The sequence below is a fragment of the Tyto alba genome, unplaced genomic scaffold (assembly GCF_018691265.1).
Source record: "Tyto alba isolate M040663 unplaced genomic scaffold, T.alba_DEE_v4.0 Super-Scaffold_2, whole genome shotgun sequence".
Lineage (NCBI taxonomy): Eukaryota > Metazoa > Chordata > Aves > Strigiformes > Tytonidae > Tyto > Tyto alba.
Window position 1 is genome coordinate 67,349,057 of NW_024881282.1, and position 19,474 is coordinate 67,368,530.

The 19,474-nt window shown below is 35.4% G+C and overlaps 1 protein-coding gene across 4 annotated transcripts in view; it reads right to left on the bottom strand.

Annotated features, from left to right (window-relative positions):
• GRM8 (glutamate metabotropic receptor 8) overlaps window positions 1–19,474 on the bottom strand; it is a 356,570-nt gene that overhangs the window by 48,133 nt on the left and 288,963 nt on the right. For 3 of the 4 annotated variants that reach the window (XM_033011477.2, XM_033011478.2, XM_042793172.1), the window contains exon 9: window positions 3,285–4,220. The exons of the other annotated variant lie outside the window; for it this stretch is intronic. In XM_033011477.2, the coding sequence (XP_032867368.1) occupies window positions 3,285–4,220 (936 nt within the window). The remainder of the gene's footprint in view (window positions 1–3,284; window positions 4,221–19,474) is intronic. 4 annotated transcript variants of the gene reach the window in all.

Sequence of the window (19,474 nt, forward strand, 5' to 3'; positions counted from 1 at the left end):
CATCTGTAGAAATGACAATCTAAAGATGTTTAATAGCAGAGGGGTTTTATATTCTGCTGCTTGAGATTAAGGACATGGATTTCCATAAAAGCCACAAAGCTTGGGTTATGCAAGGTTAATTTGGATCGGTATTTTAACCTTTCGTTAACTGGCCATAGATATAGATTATTTTTAATTTCTTGAATATTATATAGTAGTTTTCTCAATTTTATTTTAGTGTTAAACTTACATATAAACTGAGATAATACGTAAGAGTAGAAAGAGCATCTATTATAAAGGACTGTTAAAAATGTTATGAATGTCAAAACTATAAATCAACATATTCCTGCTGAGTCCTGTCAAGTTACCTTAATTTTTACCATGTTTTCCCTTATGGATGTGTCACACCATGCAAATTCAGGCTGTATTAACCAGCTAGAGACCCAAGGTTCCTCACATACATAGTGGAGAGGGAGGAGTTTCCCATCCTGCACCCATCACAGCAAGAACATATCAGCAAGATTCCCAGTCTGAAATGTATTTATGCTTATTTACGTGCCCTTTATCTGAAGTTTGATGGACACCAACACTAAATTTATGTACTTGTGCCAACTATACAGGCTTATACTCCTCTAGGTTCTATCCAGAATCTTTTGGCAAATTTACACTTTCGGGAATTGATCCCAAGGGCACTAAATGTAAAGGTAACCTTTCCATGATAATCTATGTGTTTTGGATCCAGATACTTGTTCTTAGCATTAACGGTCCTAACTTTTGTTTATCAGTGGAAATATTTTGGCAGTGAAATGAAAATAAAAGCTTCTCAATATGTATTTCTACTTAATCTGTGTTCATGGAACAGTTAATTAGGTAAATATAACCTCTCTTTCAAAAAATGCATAATTACTTCTGCTACTATTGTAAGCACTACTAATGTTTAGGAAAACGGAAGTTCCTCAAAATATTCTGGAGAACTTTTAACTACTTTTTATTCAAATAAAAGTGTATCTAAAGCTAGTAGCTCAATTAATTGCTAGTTGTAAGTACACCTGGCTTTTAATAAATGCCATGTTAAATTTTATTACTGTCAATATTTCAGAATTTAAAACCATTGTTTTTAAATAGTACTTTAGGTTACCCAGTTTATCACTCCATTCTCTCTGAACAAATTCAAGACAAAAAAAATTGAGAAATCTAAAGTCAACTACACTTATCAAAAATCTGTTTATTTTCTCTTTCATTTCTTTTATTTCTTTCATCCTCAAAAAAAAAGATCTTAATAGCAAATTTCAAATAAGGTGTTTTATAATGTATTCGTTTTTTTTAAAAATGTCTCATTTGGTCTTATGCATTAGCTGAGAAATCTACAAGCAACTTTGAGTTTATTCAATGTATATATGTGTGCACTAGGATATTACATTTTTGTCCTAATCAGACAAGTACTTTAATTGTCTGAATTTTTGAACTATTATGATGATGTCCATAAGTTTCTGTGTGGAAGCATGCTTTTATTTGCAGCAAAAAGTAGAAACTATGTGGAAAAAGAATATTTGAATTACAAAGCTACTGTATTAGCATATTAATTTGGGTTTTTTCCTCCTGAAAGTTGTTATCTGAAGAATAACAAATCATTTAGAAAAAAAAAAGGCAACTAACAAGTGAAATTTAGTGTCAGAAGCTCTGTGATTTAGTATAATTCATGCGTTCAGTCTTCAGTTTCATGAAAGAAATGCAAAAGAGTTGTTCATTAATCTTGTCTTTAGAAGTCAAAACCAAATCATCCTTTACTACAAGCTAAGGTGAGCCAACAGTGTAAATCAAAACTCACTGCATAGTTGCCAGCCAAGTAATATTTTTCTGTGTTTCAATACTCAGAAATACATTTCCTTTGTTATAGATACTTGCCATAAAACTGACTTGCCCAAGCAGTTAAAACAAAAAGTATAATGCATTTATATAACGAAGTATATTTCTGACTTAAGTGTACACATACCAAAAGTCATAATTTAAATACAATTCACCTAAACATGTTTTCCTATATCAAATAGGATTTTTTATCTTTACATACTGTATCTATGATAGGTCATTACCTTGGTACTCGTTTCCCCTGACTTATCCAAAAGGCCGTGGAAATCAAGTGTGGTCCAATTCAGCAAGCCTGCTTACTGCAATTTTTAGTGAGAAAATGTTTTTGTGCCACACTCACTCCCCCATACAATTCTTCTGCTTGAATTAGCAGGTATTTTGTCAAGCTATACAGATCTGTTCTTTAATTCTGTAGGTAAGAGTGCCCTCTAAACCAGAGACATGTCAAGCTTTGTGTAATTATAAGTGGACACATGTTGACTTTTGCAATTAAATTAAAATGTATATTTTAAAACATTATACAAAACACCTGCTAGAAGAAAAGAGGAAAGAGTTTATGGAAAAGACTGATAACTATAGTTTCTCTAATTTTAGGATTTTCCAAATCTCTCAGATTTGCAGCTGGTATTATTGCTCCTTCCTACCTAACTTGCTACTTTCACCGCTATCAGCTGGATAAAAAAAAAAAAAAAAAAAAAAAAAAAAAAAAAAATCACACTCGACATTTACCTCTGCCTTCCCATTAGAACTGAGAGAAGGAGAGTTAAATGTCTGACATGTTTTATACTGCTCATCATGACTGATATCAGGAAAGATCTATACCAATTGAACAAGGAATACCAGATATCCAAGTATGCAGCATTTAATTTCTCATTAAAAGATTGGGAAAATATTTTATTTTTGCTCTGAGATAATAATTAGTGAATTACACTTTATACACTTTATTCACTCCTACTATTCTTTTTTTTTTTTTTTAAAGCTTTATGTGTCAACCAGAGAGAAAAATAATTATTTTCATTCTGTCCAGGCTTTCTTCTTCATTATTCTTTTACAAATGTAAGTTGATCTTAGACTTTTGAAATGCAACCATTTCTATCAGATATGTGGATGATAAAGATTTACAGTGCTTCATGTAACAAGCTAGAGCATCACTGAAAGGTAATAATAAACATTAGAAGAAACAGTCATTTAAGAATATATTGAGAAAATGTCAACGCTATTATGCCAGCCACACCATAACCACATACAGTTTCTTGTGTTAAAATATATGATTCTACAAGTAGTTTTCCTATATTTTATTATCTGTGAATTCTGAGAGTTTGTTTGCAATTATCATTCAGAATTACTCATTTTTAAGAGTGAAAACATTGTAGTGCTATAAGTATTGGAAGATGAAAATAGAAAAGGGAGAGTATTTGATTTGTAAACTTATCACTTACCTTCTCTGCTGATTGGGCCGTACCAAAAAAGATTGGAATAAAAGCTAACCAAATTATGCAGGTTGTGTACATAGTAAATCCAATGGGTTTTGCTTCATTGAAGGTCTCTGGAACCCCTCTTGTTTTAATAGCATAAACAGTGCATGTGACCATCAAGAGAATACTGTATCCAAGGGAACAAATGAGAGAAAGATCTGAAATGTCACATTTGAGAACTCCCCTGGCATTTTCTGGTTCAAGTGTCCTCTGCTCTCCATAGTCTACAATGATATGTGGTGGATCGATAGCAAACCAGATGAAGACTCCAATAAGCTGCATCGATATGAGGCTGAAAGTGATCACCAGCTGGGAAGCTGGACTAATAAATTTGGGAGCTGTGACAGACTTTTTACCTTGTTCAAATATTCTGTGAATCCTGTTTGTTTTGGTAAGCAAGGCAGCATAGCTGAAACACATGCCAAGTCCTAAAAAGATCCTTCGAAATGAGCAGACCACTGTATCAGGAGTCGCAATCATTAAAAAAGTAATGGAGTAACAGAGAAAAATCCCAGTCAAGAGCACATAACTGAGCTCTCGTCCAGAGGCCCTGACGATTGGGGTGTCGTTGTATCGGACAAATGTCACAATCACAAAGGTGGTGGCAATTATACCGAGAATAGCTATGAAGACGGGCACAATGGCCCAAGGAGAATGCCACTCCAGTTTGATTATAGGGATAAGCTGGCAATCCGTACGGTTGGCATTTGGTCTCTTATTAATAGGGCACAGTTCACAGTTGAATTCATCCACCTGGTAGTGGTACCCCTCACAGCGTTCGCAGTGCCAGCAGCAGGGCACTCCCTTCACCGTTTTCTTTCTTTCCCCAGCTTTACAGGGCAGGCTGCAGACAGATGCTGGATGAGTGTGTTGTCTATTAGCCCACTGCATGTCTTCTACCTGTGGGTATAAAAAATTAATGAGCCTTCTATTTTCCCCCATTTATAATATCCTAATCCTGGCCACAGGTTTGTCATAAATCACTACATGCTGACAGTACAAATACAGTTTACCATAATAAGAAACCTGTTTCTTTCCCTTGTATTGACTTTGTAAAAGTGTTAAATGATTGTGTCCAATAAATCATTCATGCCACAGGCTTGATGAGTGTCATTAGTTTCTATTTACCTCTTTACTGCTGACCAAATTGACATCTGTGAAGATATTTATTGACTCTAGGCTAGTTTAAAAGCAAAAAGCCCTGCACACAGTACTTTAAAAGTTAATCACATGCAAATATAAGTACCAGTAGTTTTAAAACATTTAATTACAAAATCAGGCTATGTGAGTTTCAGGTAAGTTTCTGGTACGGTAAATAGATTAAAATCTCATTGCAGCAGCCCTGGCAGAACAAAGAGTGCTAGAAAAAAGACCTGTGATGCCACCTATTCCATGAATGTGGATGTTTTATCCTTTTCCACTTTCTGTCTTGAAATGCAGAAGAGTGTTTTGTTTACATTTCTACAAGATAAAAATGAGTATATACTGCTTTCTGAATAATAATGGCAAAAGATGTCATGGCTACTACTTTAGTCCTCATGATTTAAAAAGTCCAAGGATCTTTTTGTAGTACAGAACATATACACACAATGCAGTCTTGCTTTGGAAATCCCAGATTTCTCCACAGCAGCACATTAAAAAAATATATTTTTTTCATCCACTTATATATTCTTCCTGCATGCCCTCCAAAAAAAAAAAAAAAAAACAAAAAAAAAACAAATAAGAAACTCATGGATTTAAAGCATGTCCTATTAAAATTATCACTCAGTTTGGTCTTAGTCATCCTTAGCCCACAGTTAGTAACACTGTGTTCTGCCAGAGGTCACACTGAGTGAACCAGTGTGTGGAGCAAAGAGCTACTTGTAGGCACCAGACTCACTCCGTGTTGCTCCCATGCTCCACCTTTCATTCCTTTGTTAGGTAGGAAGCACTCAAAGATAAAGGGCTTGCGTTCTTCCTGTCTATTAAGTACTTTGCACTTTCAATTCAATTGGAGGCTTTATTTATAAGTGAAACAATAGTAACAAAACTTCACGTTTCAGGAAAGTTTTCGATTCCTTCTGGAGGAGGACAGAATGGGGACACCTTATCAAGAGGGATAATTTTTGCTTTAACAGTTGATTGTTCCAGCATTTTTACAACAGATTTGAGAGAAAATCACAATGTAACATTGCCAGCCTCATTTGCCTTCCTCAGAGACTGGTTACAACACTATGCAGGGCGAACAAATCATCAACATGCAGCTAAGCTTTTTGTCTCCTCTGTCCACTCTTCTGCACAGTGTAGGACTTCGCTGTTATTTGACACTCAAAGGGGCAAACAAAGAACCTCACAGTAACAAGGAGACAAGAACCTCACTCATACAACCATCTCTGTGAATCCCCAGAGTCACTCAGGGACTTCAGTGAGGTTTAGATTGATTCTGAACCTACAGAAGTTAACCATATCTTCTATTAAGGACTGATGATTACACAATATGCAGCATCTGGTGACTATCTAAAAGGAAATCATTTAAGTAATTAGCTTCCTAAAAACCATAATAACAACCCAGTTGCATGAAACAGCTTTGATAGAGCCCTAGCAGAGAACTCAACACTAAGAAAATATTCACTTCTATTGCAATCTCCTGATTTTAATCACTGAAATTCTCAAAGCCTGTATAACCCCTGTTTCATCAACTAGACAAGAGAGAAAACATGTTATGTTGAAATCAGTGTGATAGCAAAGACATATTCTCCTTCACAGTGTTGTTGGGTGAATAAATATATCAAAGCTTGTGATTTAGTCAGATACTATGATAATGGGGGGCAACAAGAGGCCATGGTCATTAATCCAGATCTGTGGATCTGTTTGGGATGACTCAAAAAAGAACAGTACTGCTTATTTGCCAGATTATAGCACACAATACAGAATCACCAGGAGAGTACACAACACCTGATCCAGCATAAACTTAGAATGGCATAGACAGGCAATATCTAACTTGACAGAAAACCTGACAGGATAAATCTAAGGTATGCATTTTTTTTTAACACATTTGAACTATCAAAGTTTATACAAGATCAGTATTTAATACCATGAGACTACAGTGTATCTTATCTGGCATTAGGCAACCTAAAGCCACATTTACTGTATTGTGAATCCATGTCTTAGATAGGTACAGAGAATTCCTTTGTGTCTTTCAGAGTTTCTACCTTAATAAAAGAAAAAAGAGAAAAATATCCTTTAATTGTGCAGCTACTTATGATTTCACATCCTTTTATCTTGACAGTGCTTTAATTGACTAAAATCATGTTTAAAAACTCTTCGTGGTTGGCAATACTTTAGAGTGCCTCACAGTTGTTGGCAACAACTGATAATATATTGCTGTTTCTGAAGGTCACTGGTAAAGATTCCTGTTATGTTTTTCATTCTAGTACACCTGACACAAACTGCACAAGATATAATTTCCAACATGGCAATACAGGTTTATGAAAGTTGGAAAACTTACCAGCTAAACAAACCTGAGCCTTTTCTTTTTTAAATGAATTATAAATATAAGTACTATCAACTATTATCAGTGGAATGATTCAAACAAGAATGGACTCTTAAAACATAAAACCAATGTAAATCAATGTAGAGAATAACCAGAATGAATGGCTGGTGCAGGTGCATTTTACAAGGTATAGAAGTTATGTTTTACAACCTGTCCTGGCCGGATTACTTTTTAGGCAAAACACACAGTCACATTTAAGTTGACCTATGTTTCTAAAAAGCTCTTAACAAAAACATTATAAGTTCTTGCTCATGAGATTTTTTTTTAATTTCATTTTCTATACATTCCCAAGAAACACTGACTAGTATTTGAAACTGGAGATCCCCTTTAATTTACTTGCACATCTAAGAAAAGTCTGGCATTGTAGGATTTAAGTCTGGAAATGGGTGCAAAGATGGGATACTCTCATGAACCCAACCATCCTGATAACTAAGTTTATAGCAACATTAACAAGCAACATGACATAGTAAGAGCCAACCTGTAGAGCAAAGGTATTGGCTCTGAGGACTTGATGTTCACATTGGTCAGTATTTGAAATTAGTCTGGGAAGGAAGGTTATATTGAACTAATTTTGACATCATTCAGTGGATTGAACACCCAGTAATGATTAAAGAAGATTAGATGTCCTTCTGGAAAGCATCTTCTGTGTTCATTTCAGCCAAAAGCAATCTAGATCACATAGCCTGAGACCCAATCCACAATGAGCAACTGTGCTAAGTGGGAATAATTAAGAGATTCATTTCAAAAGCAGACTTCTGACTGAAATGAAAATGCTAATGTGTGTACACACTCAGACTGCTACTTAGACAATACTGTAATAAAGGCAGAGTAAAGGGCAGGGGAAACTATACACCAGAGTGAGCACTGCTTGCTTTTATTACATCTGAACAGGTCTGCTAAAGATTTCTGTATATGCAGCAATTAAAAACTGAAAAGTCATCCTACATCTGGTCATCTGATTCACTCCCAGCTATCCCTAACCTTCAGCATTCTTTGCCTGTAATGTATTTTTGATCTCTTATTTTGCATAATATAAATGCAATAAGGAAATCCAGTGCAAGACATAATTACGACAATGGTTTTAAAGCTCTACCAGTTTTTTCAGTCACTGAATGTATATACCAAAGGACCCAGCTTCTTGAACCTGTGCAGAAGATTCAACTGTGTCATTATTTTGCTATCCTTGGGTTATAGTAACATTGATCTCATTTATTCTCTGAGTTCAATGTTAGACAATATATGATAATAGAAACTGTTAAGAAAAAAAGAAAGTGAAGGAGGATCATTTAGGAACATAGATCCAGGGACTGCATAATTTTCAAAACTGCTAAAAACCTGTAATAGTAATATACTTTAAAAGGAGTTGCTGGATGCTCAGCCTCGTTGAAAATCGTATTTTTTTTTATGTAGACATAAACATGTATCAGTGAAACTTTCAAAAGTGCCAAGAAGAACTTGTTCAATCCAGCTAATTCATTTAAATTGGAGCTAAGTGCTTTATCTGTTTAAGTGCTTCTGAAACTCCTACTATGCTTCCATCTGCAGTTTTCATGATCTAAATACTTTGGAAAACCTGCCCTGAAGTGATCTAGAAGTTCAAATGTTACAAAACTAACTTCAGGGGAACTTAACTTTAGACATACATTTTTAAACAAAATTCTCATGGGTGAAAGAAACTGACAAAAAAGCCAAAGCCAGAAAAAAAAGAAAGGCAAAAAAGGGGGCTTTGACATTGAAAAAGAATGAAAAAGTTCTGCATCTCTTACTGCAGCCTTTACTGATTACAGTATTTGGGTATGCAGCACTCTTTATACTGCTCAGACCCTGCTAACGTTGGGCAAGTCTCAGATTATTAAATAGCCTTAGGTAAACACAGTTTCTAGAGAACTTATTTTATCAGCTACATTTTCATGTGACATCTAGCTGCTGTTCACTGCAGTATGACATATGACAATGCAAAGTTCATTGTTAAATGTATCTGAATTCATCATCTAGGTCAGATGGACTGGAATAGCCTAGCCCTGTATCTATTATAAATAACAGTTTAAACATTATTATTAATTTTATTTGAGTAGCTTCTCTGAATTTGGAAAGTGCCTGATAGATTGATATGCTATCATGAAGTACCTCACATTCCCCTAAGAGCAAGGTTCTATTTTCTACTACTTCAATATTTACCAGAGTGAAAACATCAGGAAGAGTATGACAGCATGTCTGTAAAACACATACTCATTTTGTATGAAATGCATCATGATACAAAAGGAGAATGGCTTCATTGCTATTTAAATAGACATAAAAATCATCTCTAGATGAGATAACTGCCTGACAGAGCTGCAATTTGCTTTAATTTGCAGCACTAAGATTCACAGTTCACTAAACCATTAAAATACAGACAAAATGTCATTTCATATCAAAACCAAGTAAACACCTCTATCCTTCATGAACATTATAAATACAATTTCCTCTAATATCTAATAATAAAGCTAAAAATTAATGATGTGAGAACTGGGGTAAAACAAGATGAGATTTACATGACACAGTACAAGTAGCACATTCACATTCCTGGCACCTATGTTCTTTCAATAATCAAGCAACTCATTCATTTAGCAATGCCCTCAGCAACTAGAGGAGACTGATCAAAAATGCTGTTAAGAGGTCACATATAATTTCTGAACTATTTCTGTGTACAAACCCACTGTTTTCCATTCATAATGATCATGGAAAAATTTATCACTTACAAAATTCAGCAACCATTGACAATATAAAGACACTTGGAGAGCCTTCAGAGAGCTTATATCAAGGACATTGGTGGATAATATTTCAATGTTTCTGATTATGTTACCACTTGCAAGAATTTACATTTTTTAAAATCTTCTCTCATCACTAGGTATTTATCAAAATAATGAAAAATATGTGTTTAGGGATATTATTGTAATGAATGGAGTTATACAAGATATGGACAGAGGAATTCAAGTAGTGCATTCTACCAGAGTTGTGGCAGCAGGCAAACATCTTATTTTGTAAGCAGTTAGCCAAGAATTTCAGAAGTATCAGGGCTCTCATATAGGAATTCATATGGCTTTTAATAGATATTCAGATTCTTCATTATAAAAATGTCAAAGAACTGAAATATAACCTCCAGCTGTCACTAAGAGTTGTTCTTATTTTTGTCTTGAGTTGCTGGAAGTATTTCTCTTCTGACAAAAAGGCTCATCAGAGTAGCATAGCAAATGAGTGAATTAAGGCAATTTAGTCTAATATTTAGCTTTTTAAATTGTCTAATGCATTTATTCTCACAGTAAAAGTTCAAGTCTCTAATGTACCTTGTCCAATCAAGTCATCTGAACCATCAAAAAACAAAATTAAACTGAAACTGGTTCAACTCAAGTGAATTCATTATGAGACTAAATATAATGATCATTACGTTCAGTCTGCCAGACATATTTTATCACTCTAGAGAAAAGCTAGTTATACTTACAGACTAAACTTACAAATATTTAAGCAGGCATGTGCATAAGGGAAATAAGTCAAGGACAAAAAAATACAGTTTTGAATTAAAAAACAAAATCCAGAATGAATACAGATTGTCAGTGGTAGTATAAAATCACTATCATTAACAAATTTGCCATAATTGCTGTAAATGATTTACCTCATTCACCCCATACAGATGTTTTCCTAGCAACTGAGATGTGATTTTCTGAAATTTCAGACATAGACATTTCTAGAGGTTTGCAAAGAACATGGGATCTTATTTTTGGTTTTACAATATACTGGTTGAAAATTAATGCAGTAGAATATCAGTTTGAATAGGAGTCTGAGAACCTCAATCATATGCAATGACCATTAAAAGACCAGTCTAAAAAACTACAAGGAAATAATTCTTTCTCTCTTTCTTTTGGAACAGAAGCACAGGTGGTTGTTGCAACCCACATGGAAGCTGATTTCTCCTAACTGAATCCACCTGCCCCAAATTGTTCCTAGGCACACCACTTACCATCTCTATCTCACAGTTTCCCTAAAGGAAAACCAAAGATAGTTAAATTTACTGTCATTTGAATACCTATTTAAATGCATGTATGTATAATTATTTATATGTATGTATGATTTAAAATGTTCTGGACTACAGGAAGGAAGGTGATATGTATATTATTTGAAAGCAGCACTACAGAACATTTAAACAACCTTTGTTTTTAAGCTTAGAGTTAGCCTATATGGCTCTGATACAGTCTGACTTTCTCAGTGACCTTGGGCAAATTATTTAACCTACTTGAATCTCAACTTTGCAATTGGCTGAAGGGAAGCTGTCATGCAGACAGAAGCAGTGGAGATGCTTAAGAAGTTTAAAATGTGGGAAAGAAGTTTAAGCAGGGATATAACTGATCTCTATCTTTCAGGTTTAGAAGGTTTTTTGCCCAGCAATTGCTTATATTTTGGAAAGCTCCCTTAAAACAATTTTTACTTTTAAAACTGAGAAATATTTTTTCAAATAATACCAGAAACATCACAACAATTCTGTGCTTCTTCAGCATATCAAAATCTTTATCTCCAGTTTCCCAGAACTACAACATCACAAATCTCTGGAATTACTAAATCTATGAGAATGTATTTTTAATGTTCTGGCCATTAATATGGGCTATTCTGCTAGGGTAAAATAATTAAAGTGAAGGATGCTCTGAGGTAATTCATACAAACAGAAAGGAACGGTGTAAACAAACACAAAGTTTCTTATGCTCATAATCAAGGTTAAATACTAACCTTGCTTTATCAATGTAAGTATTTTATTTAGTATGCTAGGACTGTAATTTCACCTCAAAGGAACCAGCCTCACTAGTTAAGTCATACAATTCATGACTGCTGAATACTTGCATAGAGGAGCATACTCTGGAAACCTTAAACAGGGAATAATTGTATCACTATCATAATCTACAGAAAGTGTTTATTAGTGCAATGCAGACTTTAAATCCCAGTCTGAAAATACTTGCCTTTGAATAGTTTGGGATCTGTTTTGGTTTTTGTTTTTTTTTTTTTTTTTTTTTTTGTTTTTTGGTTTTTTTTTTTTGTTTTGTTTTTGTTTTTTTTTTTTTGTTTGTTTGTTTTTTGTTTTTTTTTTTTTACTTTTACTTTTCTCTACCTGTGGTATGGTTGGTACTGATGTGCTACAGAAGTGCTGACCCTAACAGACTCTTAGTACAAGGATAGGAGGTGCTGTAATATTGCCTTCTTCAATTTGTCAAACAACAGACTTATTAATATGCATAGAATACTTGGAAAACAACATTTTTTTCTCAGATGCCTTGGGGAGTAGACTAGCACAAAGTGCAGTGATTAGCAGGTCATCAAGTAAACAGCTACTGTTACTGCACTGTGTAACTATCAGATGGAATTTTACAGCAATCTAGTAGGTACTTCTATTCAATATAAGTTGTTTTTTTTTTTCTTTCTTGGAAGCATGAATCACAATTGATTTTTAAGCACCTGTTCCTGAACTGGTCTCTTTATTTACAAATGAGACAAAAAAAAATCCAAAACAAAAAAACCCCACCATAATTATTTCCTTAACAGTTTTTTGACACAGAAATATCCTATTCAAGATGACATCAGTGGATTTCATCATTTTTGAAAGTGCTTTGCATGGTCTATAGTCTATACTTCAAAACTATACAATTACTGTCAGTTGATCAGGCTGCAAGTCAAGTTTCCAAAGTTATTCTTTAAGCAGACCATTTTCACATAGGCAATCTCTATCACATATCCTTACCTAGAGGTCCTCACTGCCCTTACATGTACCTGACATTCACTTGGTGAGATTTTAATGAGCATTTATATATAATTTATGATATAGTCACAGGAATTGAAGTCATTATATGTTACCAAAAGCAGACTGTGACATTGCTTATAATTAAGCATGTTCACAAAACCTCAAATTAAAAAAAAAAAAAAAAAAAAAAACCAAAACAAACAACTTGTCAGATTTAGACTTTCCTTTAAAAAAGAGGAAACCTTCCACCATTGCCATTTTATGTCAAGTGATAGGTTTTGACCAGCTCTGGTACTAAGGCCATTTGAACCATACAGCTTGGAAGTTCCTTTTTCTTCCTGCAGTTGATCATGCAGAAATAACCTGCAAGCATACTTCAAAACATTTAGTGCTTTGAGAAAAGAAGCCTAGTCCTGGCAAAGAGTCCTCTAACATCACTTTCCTTGTGTTTGGGGAATCTTCTCAGTTCTGCCCATGGTTCATTGGATCACTAATTTAACAGGCTAGTTACATTTCTTGATGAAGGTTTCAGAACGCATAACAAACACGCTTTCTCCCAGGTTTGTTGCTTTTATTTACAGTTACCTAAGTTAAATTTCAAGTTGACCTGTCCCAAGTCCGGTGCTCCATAGCTACTATATTTCCCTCCAATCTGTGTCAGATGCCTTTTGTTCCCAATGGTGCTCATTCTCCCCCACTTCACAGCTCAGAGCAAACAGAAGGAACACAAGGGGTTAAGCACAGCTGCCATTCTACTTTAAAGGAATTTTATATAGACTTTTTTCTTTAAGTATAATTCATTAATAATTCCCATTGTTCAATGAAAAAATAGTCACCATTACATGCTTTTAACAATTCTATTGGTTTAAAAGTGAGTTTATCAAAAGAAGAAGCTGCTGTCCCCAAACACCTTCATGACGGCCTCCAAGAGTATGAACTAGGCTAGACCTTCAGCAGATTTAGATCAATCCAGTAATTTCAGAAGAGTTATGCTAACAAGGTCATGACCCATACACATATTTAATATTACTTAAGGAGGTGACCAGTCACCCTGTTACCTTTAATATTTAATTATTTTAAAACTAGAAATTACCCAATCATAAAATGCCTCAGTTCAGTATGAAAAAAGCTGTTGATGGACTTGTTTTAATTTTAATCCTGCCCCATTATTTTTAAATGGTTTAATCTATTTCCTATTTCTTGATCAGTGCAAAAGAGGCTGTGCATATGAAACTGAAGAATGAATGCCTGTAAATTCCAACCTGCAAAGCCTTTCCTACAAAATAATACCAACACAGAAGTAATATATTCTTTTTATTCCCACGCTGCTCACAGACCAAGACCTCAGTTACACTGAGGCCTATACAAATCTACAAGAAAAAATGATGGTCTTAATCACAGTCAAACCATAAGATAAAGGAGAGCAGAGTATCAGCAGAATACAGAAAAGGACATCCTAAAACTAGTGAGGCAACACTGATCAGAATGATAGTCAGCAGCCATAGCATACCTTGAAACAGGTGCTTTTTGAGGAAACTGTAGTTTTTTAATGAGGGAACTTTTGCATCTATTTCCTGAGCTTTCCATTCAAGCATAAGTGAAAGCAAGACTGAAAGCACAAAGGCAGTAACTTTAACACTGACCTCTCAAAGAATATCAGAAAACAGAGCTGGAATATCCTGTGATCCTGTGCTTGTCGGTTTCTAGACAGTGTCTCAGCAAAGTGAAGCACTTGAAATTTTGAGCAAAGTTGACCTCACCTCAACAGCCTTGTGCCTTAATTGACTGTGACAGAGGAACAGACAAACTCAGTTGAATCATAAGGATCAAGTTTATTTCCCTGTCTTAAGAAAAGAGGCACTGTACCTAAAACATTCCTGACATATTTGTTCAACCTGTTTTTAGGAAAAAATGTTAATGTGTAATACATTCTACCCTGAAGAGCTGCAAAATCCTAACATTGAGATGTACATTTTGACATTACTTTAAGGTGGTTTTCCACTATAATAGTTCATAACTTCTGTGCCAGCTCCTCTTAGTGAACAGTCAGGTCTTTCCATGATAATAATTTTGAAATTTCAGCACTACATAAACAAAAAAATAATAATCACACTGTCCCTTTAAACACAGTTCCAGCCAGGTAGCAAAATCACATATAAAAAGTCTGAAAGTCTGAACTAATTCAGAACTGGCAGAAAAGAGACTGTTTTATATTGAGATTTTCAGCAGCAGGGGAAGACCTCTCTCTGCCAAGTCTATGCTGCTGCTTAGAATGAAAAGTCAATAATTAAATTGAAAATTCTGTAGAGAGACTTAGTGAACTGGCAGGCACAAAACAAGCATGTGGAAGAAGTTTAGGCTAGAGAAAATATCACACAGCATATTCAGTCAGAATAAAAAGGGGAAGAAAAAGTCCTTGCTACTAAGGAAAGAAAGATGAACACGTTCAAAATTAGAGTACTTCAGGAAGTGAGGGGTTTTCATACCAACTGAACATATCAAGATTTATTCTACAATACTTAAAGAACAGACTGAGGAGATAAAAAGCTCATGAGACTTTGTGGGGAAGTATGGAGAACTTGCAAATAGAGAACCTAGTGCTTATGCTCAGGAAAGGGGGGAAAGGAAGCAGCCAGAGAATTATCAGTCATTCAGTTTAATTTAATTCCCAGAATAATCCTGAAAGAAATACACAAACAAATTTCAAAAACCCAGAGGAAACAAACAAGACAAATAACAACCAAAAGGAATCTGTCAACAATGAGCTGCCACATTTCCTTCACAGAGAGGGTAACAGGCATGGTGGATAAGAGGCAAACAGCAAACAGGTGTCCTTTATTTTAACATTAGAAAGATTTTTGACACCATCTCAGATTATATTCTCAGTTATAAGTAACCTATTGAAACAGATCTAGTCCCTAAAGGCTAGGTACAAATTATATCAGAAAGCTGTGGGAAGAGAAAATTTGTCATTGATTCACTGTCAGAACAGAAAATAAGGTACTGGGTGGGGCCTGTAAAGATTCTTAGGCTGCTATTATTTAATATTCGTAATAACCACTCGATGAAGTTTGGATTATAAAATAGAGTATATGGTGATCAAACTTGGGCAATAACACTGGAAAAGGCTGAAGCTATGCTGAAGGTCAGGACACTTATTCCAAATGATACAGCAGGGAGTCTATAAAAAAAGAGTATGCAGTTTAACATGGACAACTAACAGGTAGCACATTATGGGTCAGGAAGGACTGAGATAGCAGCTCTTCAGAAAAAAAAAAAAAGAGACCTTGGGGCTTTAGTGGATTATAATATGTTGAACCAATGTCATACTCTTGCAAAAGGGACAAATGCCATCCTGAGAAACACAGATAATCTCTCCCCACTACTCTGCACTCATGAATACACGAAATGATGTTTCTCTTGTACTCTGCACTAATGAGACTTCAGCCAGAGCACTTTGTGAAGGCTAGATCACTGGGTTTCAGTCTGAAGGAGAATCAAATGGGGAGTCCAGAGGAAATCAGCAAAGATCAGAAGTATGTCTAGAAAACACGATCTGTGTGACTAAATTGAACAAATTCAGGTTATATAGCCTGAAGATATAAGACAGCCTAGGGGGTAAAACAACAGTCCTCAAGCACATGAAAGGATAAGGATGTTCTTGATGTATACTAGATAAAATAAGAAGTAACGGGCTTAAATTGTAGCAATAGAGTAAAGTCGGGTATTTATAAGACACTTCAGAGCAATAAGGGTAGTTAATAAATTGGAAGAGAATGCCTTCAGAGGGTGTAAAGTCTTCATCCTTGGAGTAACACGAGTATAGACTATGATAAGTTTATGCAAGGGCTAGATAGTCTCTTGAGATCCCTTTAGCTGTCTTCCATAGTGCTAGGGTAGTTTCTGGTACTAAATATTTTGAACACAGATAAAAAAACTAAGATCATAATTAGGCCAGATAAATAGAAATATTTCAATGTATTCTCATGACAGCTAGATTCTTTAGACCACCTTTTGTGGTTTTACAGAATACCTAATTAAGAAATCAATTTTTTATTTTTATAAGAGTAAAGTAAATAAGAAATGCTGATGATCAAACTTTTCCTACTTCTTGGCTAATTAATGATGCATATTAAATATTGTTATGGGTAAACCTGCTGTATTGCTTTTGGTTACAGGGCAAATGTTTCTCTGAGAAATGGTAGGGAAAGAAGGTCTAAGTAAAAGAAACCACCATTGGCACAATAGTAAACTGTTTTCCACATAGATATAAAGAAACATAAATCAGTTTGGGAAGTATTAAGCAGCTCTCATGTAAAAAAAGTCCAGTCTGGAGTCCTCTATGTGAATGGAAACCTCTCTAAAGATTCACAGAAATTCTGTCCTTACCTACTAATATGATGCACGATCTGAAGTAAAAGAAGACCTTAAATAAGTAACCAAGCTCATAAACTAATTAATCTGTCATTATATTCTTCTAGAGCTCTTGCTAAAGACATAAACAGTCTTGCACTCAGGAAACTTAGAAAGTAGGAATTCAGTTGCTTGTACCCCTTCCAGCATTTGCTCAAGGCATACAGGAAAGCTACCTTTGACAGGATTACTATCAAATCAAACAAAACAAACTAACAGAAGCCAGAAAACTTAAGAAATTATGGCTGAAAGATCTCGGGAGTACTCCTTTGGTCCCACCTCTGAATCAGCTATGCAAAACCAGTCAGCATATCTCACCTCCTCCAACCAGCCCATAGTGCTGAAGGCTGCACAGCCTCCTATGCAATGCAGCCCAGTGCTTAATTAACCTCATCATTAGAATCTTCCAGCATGTCTGCATTAAATCTCTCTTACTGTAACCCAAATCTGCTACTCCTAACAGCCAAATTAACTATGACTAACAGTTTGTTCTTTTCCTGAATAATCTTTTCTGTATTGAAAGAGATTAACATAACTCCCCTCAATTCAGTCTTCTCCAGACTAAACAATCCTAGTTCGCTCAACCTTTCCCTACAGGCATACTTTTAGATGGCTGATCATTATCATTGCTTGCAGTTGGACTCTCTCCAGCTACTCTACTTTTTGAAGTGAAGTCACAATTTTGCTAACGAGGTCATAGCACTGGGGAAGAGAACAGATGGGTTACATCACAAGTCTAGGAGTTCCTTGCTGCAATGGCCTCTGGTGATAAAAATCTCAGTTAAACTATTGCTTAGCTTTATGCCTATGCTTTCCATAAAGGGATTTTGCTTCAATTCATTACTGCAATCCTCCCTATTTGATCCATTCATTCCCAGCACATCCTATTGTCCCATTCAACACTAAATCTCTTTACTGTGAATTGAAGTTACAATGAGATTAGATATGCAATCTTCATTCCCTGCTTTAAACCGCTAAAACCACTAAACCAGTGATACCATTTTGGAAATGCAGAAAATAATTCACTCCCCGACTTTAAATAATTTTTTTAAAAAGTGTTCAGAGATGTATCAGAATAAAAAATCCTGGATAAATTTTAGACAACTGTCCTAAAGAAATGAAATTAATATTACTGCAAAATGAAGAGAAATTACAGCAAAGCAAATAGAAAAATTAATCATATAGTAATGTTCTGCTAACTGCTGGTTATTCTCTTTCATCATATCATAACCACTGAATCTCTTTTGTTTTTCATTTAATGATTTTTAATTTAGTAGTAGACTTACATTATATAACACAAATGAACAATAATTAAAGTAATTTAATCTACCATTTTTGCTTTTAAACATGAACATTTTGCTTCTAGGTTCAAAGGTGTCATCTTTTGAGCCTGGTCATCAGCTAAATGCCACGCAGTTGCTCACCCACCCTCCCCCCACTTGGGAATGAGGAGGGAATCAGAGGGGCAAAGGGAGACTTGTGGGTTGAGAAAAAAAACAGTTTAATAACAGTAACAGAATAATACAGTGACAGCAGTATCAACGGGTAATGTACAATACAACTGCTCACCACCCACCGACCAACACCCACCTGCTCCCCGCTGGCAATCCCAAACACAAGGGCACCACAGCAACACTCCCAGAAGTGAGAACCTCTCCCACCCCACTCCAGCCTTTATATAGTGAGCACAATGTCACATGACATGGACTATTGGCCAATCCGGGCCCAGCACTCCAGCTGTGCTCCCCCCGCCCCCGCACACAGGCAAGGGCTCTCCGGTCTGGAGAGCCTCTGGGGTCTCTGTGTGCTGCAGCACTCCTCCCGCTGCCAAACCAACAGGAACTCTATTCCAGTCCGAACCAGGACAAAAGAGCAGCTCAATCGTCAAATTATAATACATATATAAACTTCTGCGAGGGAGAGGAGAAAGATGGAAGACTGGGGAAGAAACATGCTGATCCTCCATGTTTCACACTGATACCTCACAGAGCAATTCACTGCTGACTTTCTGTCAGCCATGAATAATCCAAACTATCTACTATTCCTGGTAGCTGCTTTTCTGTGCTAAAAGTCACAACTTTAGCTGGTACCGGGTGAGCAGCTAACCCTGCTCTGAAGTCCAATATATGAATGCAGAACTATTTAGGAATATATTTAAAAGGTCCTGGTTTTTCATTGTTCTATTACTGCACACTCGTTTTTATTGTGAAAGAGAAAAGAATATTTTAAACCATGAGTGATTTATTTGACATGCATGGTGAGGTCTCCTTTCTGTTTTTTTTGAAAAATAATGTCCTGTTGTCTATGGCTATTTAAAGAACAGTTAATTCTAATCATATCAGTTCTCATGAAGGATGATCACAGAAAAATATAAAATATCTAATATCCTTTCAAGTATCCTGTGATAAATTCACAGCTAAGTGTGCAGCTGCAACCCTGTGCTTCATTTGA